The 5580-nt window shown below is 54.2% G+C and overlaps 1 protein-coding gene across 1 annotated transcript; it reads right to left on the minus strand.

Moving 5' to 3' along the window:
• Positions 1-2499: 2499 nt before the first annotated feature.
• On the minus strand, positions 2500-5288 carry LOC109385843 (putative serine protease 29). Its single transcript, XM_019648471.1, has 6 exons — positions 5255-5288; positions 5092-5152; positions 4735-4915; positions 4302-4567; positions 3023-3186; positions 2500-2912 (listed from the first exon to the last, which is right to left on the minus strand). Exons 1-6 carry the CDS (start codon positions 5255-5257, stop codon positions 2748-2750), a joined length of 840 nt encoding a protein of 279 aa, XP_019504016.1. The 5' UTR covers positions 5258-5288; the 3' UTR covers positions 2500-2747.
• Between the last annotated feature and the right edge of the window lie 292 nt (positions 5289-5580).

Genomic DNA, 5580 nt, shown 5'->3' on the forward strand with positions numbered 1-5580 from the left:
CTGAGTGGGAAGTGGAACTTCTCTGCTAAACCCCTAGGTGTCCAGAGGTGGCTAAATGTGGCCATGGACCTCTGGGTGGGGGTGGGGGGGTGGCCAACTTAGGGACCCAGAGGCTCCAAGCTTTCATGTGTGGAACTGAGGGAGGGGCCATGCACCCCAGCACAACACACACATTCACGGTCACACAGTGAAACCCCAGAGCCCTCCAGGCATAGAAGGTGTCTCCTACCAAGACACAACACCCGGTTTCCATGTGTGAACAGCAACATTTGTTTCCAGGCCTCTCACCCATCCTGTTCCCTTGTCTGCCCTTGTCTCAGTTACTCCAGCTCTTTAACTGATGCTTCATATCCTGGAATCTCCCCTTATTCTTCCTCTTCAAAATTTCTTGGCTAGACTCGGCCATTTATGCCTTCCTAGATCTTAGTGTCAGCTCTTCAACCTCTGCGAAAACCTTGAGATAGTGATCAAAACTGTATTGGATTTGTAGATGAATAATTAAGGGAGAATTATCCAATATTGCATTTTTCTCACCCATAATCATTGTACATTTTCTCCATTAATTTGGGCTACCTTGTATGAGCTTCGTTACACTTTATACTTCTCACATAGAGATCTTACTCAACACTCACTAACTTTATCCCTGCGTACCATATAGCTTTGTGGCTGTTGTGACTGTCATCTTTCTTTATATTTTATTGGGGAATTGGGGAAGGGGACAGTGTTGGGGGAATTGGGGAAGGGGACAGTGTATTTTTCTAGGACCCATCAGCTCCAAGTCAAGTTGCTGTCCTTCAATCTTAGCTGTGGAGGGCGCAGCTCAGCTCCAACTCCAGTCACCGCTTTCAATCTAGTTGCAGGGGCCGCAGCCCACCATCCCATGTGGGAGTCGAACCAACAACCTTGTTGTTAAGAGCACGCGTTCTAACCAATTGAACCACCCAGCCGGCCCGTGACTGTCATCTTTTAAAAATGACACTGTCCATTTTGTGGCTGGTGAGAGAAATGTGACCGATTTCTGTACATCTTGCCTCCAGCAAGTTTTCCCCTCTGATTAGTTCCAATAACTTGTTGGTAGGCTCTCTGGATGTGGAAAATCACTGTCTATGAATAATGATGCTTCTGCTTCTTACGTTCTGTTTCAATCAGGGTTCCCAGTGACAAAACCAGACCCACACTGACGAGTGGAAGTAAAAGAGGGTGCTATTGAACAATCCCGCGCTTTTATCTTTCAACTATCTTCCTCCACCTTGATGAGGTTTTCTCTATTCCACCCCCAACCCTGTCTCCTGCTTTAGAAAGTTGTTATGACAACTCTGCACCTTTGCCGGTTACATTTACATTTTTGGCAAGCATCCTTGCTGCTCTTCTCCTGAGCCTCCCAGGGACCTCACCCTGACAGCCCATCTCACACTATTGTCGAAGCGCATCCCAGTTCTTTCTGATCGTGTCCCCAAAGTTATCCTTGTTGGTTGGTGTTATGTGGTCAGAGCTTGTCTACATTTTCACAAAGCAGGGAAGTGAGGATGGCTAAGAAATTTGGGCTGAAGAAGAGGGGACAATATCTCCAAACAGCCTACACAATGGGAGAAGCTGGAACCCCGGTTCCCAGTGTAAGACTGGACCAGCCACAGCCCTGTCCCTCTGACCCCACGACAGCAGGGGATGTTAGAAGTACCCGCCCCCACACATGCCATCTCCTGCTTCAGGAGAATTCAGCCCTCACCCCCTGGGAGCTGACGGGAGGGGCGTGGGTCACAACCATAGGGGAGAATGTTTCCAGGTGTGGGACACCTCTCTTGAGCCCACCTGAATCCCTCAGGGGCACTGAGGACAAAACTTCAGCCTAGGAGATTTAGATAAGCCCTTCCTGATAGAAAGGGTCTGATATTATTAATGTTCTTTCCTTACAGTGAAAATAGCTTTGTTGTCCATTTTGTGTGCACAATGCAAGTTTATCATAAAAAGTCTAATAATATATAAATGCTAAGGACTTCTTGAGCATCTCACTCAAGGCACCTCTCCTGTCTGGCACCCGCCCACCAGGTTCTTTTGTGGACTTTGTATGTCTCTCTGTGATATGGCCTTCCACAATGCATTTCAAATCTTTGGTGTATATCTACCTCCGCTCCAGACCCTGTGATCAAAGGAGGCCAAGTTTTTTCTCCTATAACCCAGGATGTGGTACCACTGACATTGGTGGGGAAAAAATGAATGAATGAATGAATGAATGAATGCATGTGTGAATGAGATCCTGAGGATGACGGAACCCACGAACACCCTCACTTGGTGACAGAGTGTGCTGCAGATGGGATGGGGTAGGGCATGGTGACCCAGGGTTGGGGAAGAATCTACGACCACCTCACCCATCTATCCTCCCCATGGCTGAGCCTAAGTTCCCCACCCTCCACCCCCGAGCACTCCAAGATCCCAAACCAGAGAGCTGGGTCCCCTGACTCTGCAGCCACACCCACCGCAAAGATCACTCTGACCACCAACCTGTTTACCAAACAGTTTAATGAGACAAAAGCAGCGCATAGCACCCCAACCCCATCGGGGCCCTCCTGCCCGTCCCCACCGGCAGGAAAGGATGGAACCACTAGAAGAGCAGGAGAGGGGAGGGCTGAAGTTTGGGGAAGGAAGGGGAGTAAGAATGGGATGAGGAGCTTCACACTGGGGATGTGACGTGGCTGGAGACGCCCCACGCTCCACTGACGGGCAGCCTGGCCCCGGCCCCGGCCTGGGGCTCACTGGCGCCTCTGGATTTGCCGCTGAATCCAGTCCGAGTGTTTCTGGACGTTGGTGAAGACGGCAGGCAGATCTACCATGGAGCAACCAATGCCCCAACTGACCACGCCCACCTGGATCCAGGCGCCTCCCTTCCTGCACATCAGGGGGCCCCCGGAGTCTCCCTGTGGGGAGAGAGGACAATCACAGGGCATGTCAAGGGTCAAGGTGCCCAACCTCAGCAGGCCAGGGCCAGGAGGAGACCCTTGGGGCAGGACTGGCCTACGCATCTCACCATGCAGGGGCCCCGGCCCAGGGTGCCAGCGCACATCATGTCCTCTGGGATGATCTTACTATTGGCTCTGACATGCAGGTACCTCCCATAGCTCTTCTCACAGTCATCATCATTTTCCAGTGGGATTTGTACCTGCTGCAGGCGATAGGGGGGGTGCAGTGGCTCTGGGGTGGAAGCAGAGTGGGTCAGGAAACTGGGCCAGCTGTCCCCCGTGCCACAGATCACCCAGCACCATCCACACTGGCCAGACAAAGAGGAGCCCTGGACGCAAGGGCCTCTGCCACTCTGACCTGGAACCAGCCTAAGCCTCAGTTTCCCCATCTGTCCTGGATGGGGTGTGTGTGACCACAGGCCATCCATACAGACCCCTCCTGCTGTGATACATGGGCTCAAATTCCATAAAAACAGACACACTGTGTGTACACGGTTGAAAATGTCCCCCGGTGTCCCCCGCAAAACTCATGCCCACCCTGAACTTCAGAAGGTGACCTTATGTGGAAGTCGAGTCAAGTTGAGATGAGGTCACCTTGGACTTAGGATGGGCCCTAAATGCAATGGCTGCTGTCCTCTTAAGAAGAAGGAGACACAGAGACACAGCCAGGAGATGACAAGTGAGGACAAAAGCAGACAGAGATAGGAAGGGTGTGGCCACAAACCAAGAGACAGCAGGACCCTCCAGAAGCTGAGTGAGGCAGGAAGGACCAACGCCCACAGCCTCCAGAGAGAACCAACCCTGCCAACACCTTGATTTCAGGACTCTGGCCTCCAAACTGAGAGGAGAAATTCCTGTTGTTTTAAAAGCCCCCGTTTGAGGTCCTCTGTCATGGTGGCCCCAGGCACCCTAATGCCTATGGCCTGAAAGTCTCAAGAAAATATGAGGAAATATTATTTCCGCATTTGAAAACCATAACCAGATCTCCCCACCCCACCCCCCAAAAAAATCAGGGAATATATTTAGAGAGAGAGAGCATCGCGTTCAGGTCCGGGGCCACTGGGCTGATCCTCCAGGCCACAGCTGATCATTGGATTTGGCAAATACCTTTGACCTCTCAAGGCCAGGTTCTCTCATGCAAGCGAAAATCAGAGAGTCCGAGGGGCCATGCCAGGCTGCAAGGCCACGTGCCCACCCACGCCTATAAAGGAGGCTCCTTTTCTTCCCCGTTTATTTCCGCTCTTCTGAACCATCTCCCATAAGCTTCTTCCAAGAGACGGATTTGGAACTTTCCCTGCATCTCTCCAGGACCGCCCCACCCCCACCCCCCACCCCAGGCATTCTCACCAAAGTATGACCTCCGGCCCCAGCCGGTAAGCCAGCACTCGTCCTCCGGGCTAAAATCCAGCGACTGAGATGGCAGGGAGACCTGCCGGATGCTGTTGGATGCTCTCAAGGGCGTGGCCAGCTTCAGCAGGGCCAGGTCATAGCCCAGATAGGCAGCGACGTATTTGGGGTGGACGACGACTTTGCTCACTTTCAGCAGGGCCCGGCCCCCGTAGAGATACACATTCCCGGCGTGGATCCGGTAGGCTGACGGGTCGGCGTCTTTCCTGGGGGAGGCAGATTTTGGCCCCGCAGAGGGGGCTTGGTCTGGACAGCCCCGCTGCCCAAGAGTCTAGAACTGAAGTCCACCATATCTCTGCCCCCCTCACCATCTCTGCTTCTGCCCCTGCCCCCACCTCCACCCAATCGGGGGTCTGCAATGTGAGGGACTCACCGGGAAATGCAGTGGGCGGCAGTCAGCACCCACTGGGGGTGGATGAGGGAGCCCCCACAGATGTGTGCCCAGGAGGCCCAATGGTAAACATAGACCCTCAGGCTGACCTGCCACGGCCACTTCCCCTGGCGGGCACTGTGGCCCCCAACGATGCCCACCAGCTCATTCTCAGGGGCGGGTGCTGGGGAAGCAACGTGAGGGGTCAGAGACTAGGCTGTGCCATCCTGCAGAGCCTGGTAGCTTCCCAGGCCATTCTCACAGGTCACCTCCCCACCCTGTCCTGGAGGGTCGGCTGGCCTGCGGGCAGGGACAAAGGTCCCCGGGCAGGGCAGGTGTTGCCATGGGGTTAGAAGTCACCTGGGGTTTTGAGCATGGAAGCCCCTAGGCAGGGGAGAGTCAGGAATAGCAGCCACAGCATCTGCAGGGGAGAGCACAGGGTTGGGGTGAGGAGGGCCGGGCCAGCACCCCAGGATCCCAGGAAACGTGGCTTAGGCATCAGACCGTAAGTTGGCTTCCTCACCATGGATGGAGCGGATGGATTCGTAGCTCTCCTCCGTGGCCCTTCCTCAGACCCGCTTTATCTTTCTTTAGAAGGAAGTGGGAGGGGCCTAGTCAGACCTATCTCTGCCTCCCGCACCTCCCCCCACAGGGGTGGGGAAATGGTGCCAGGGAGGCAGTCAGGACCTTGGCTCCACCTCTAGGCCCTTCCATCCCCACTGCTGAACCCACAGCAGCTTCTGGGAGAAACGCAGCAGGCCAGCTGGATTCCCATCCAGACCAGCGGCTCTCAACCGGGGCCATTGTGCCAGGGCCGGAGACATTTTGGGGTGTTAGACTCTGGGGTTC

The sequence above is a fragment of the Hipposideros armiger genome, unplaced genomic scaffold (assembly GCF_001890085.2).
Source record: "Hipposideros armiger isolate ML-2016 unplaced genomic scaffold, ASM189008v1 scaffold_126, whole genome shotgun sequence".
NCBI classification, from domain to species: domain Eukaryota; kingdom Metazoa; phylum Chordata; class Mammalia; order Chiroptera; family Hipposideridae; genus Hipposideros; species Hipposideros armiger.

Coding starts and splice junctions, on each gene's coding strand:
- LOC109385843 (XM_019648471.1), bottom strand. Junction 4,568..4,734: donor GCCGCCCACTGCATTTCCCG/GTGAGTCCCTCA, acceptor TGCCTCCCCCAG/GAAAGACGCCGACCCGTCAG. Junction 2,913..3,022: donor TGGGCCGGGGCCCCTGCATG/GTGAGATGCGTA, acceptor CTCTCCCCACAG/GGAGACTCCGGGGGCCCCCT.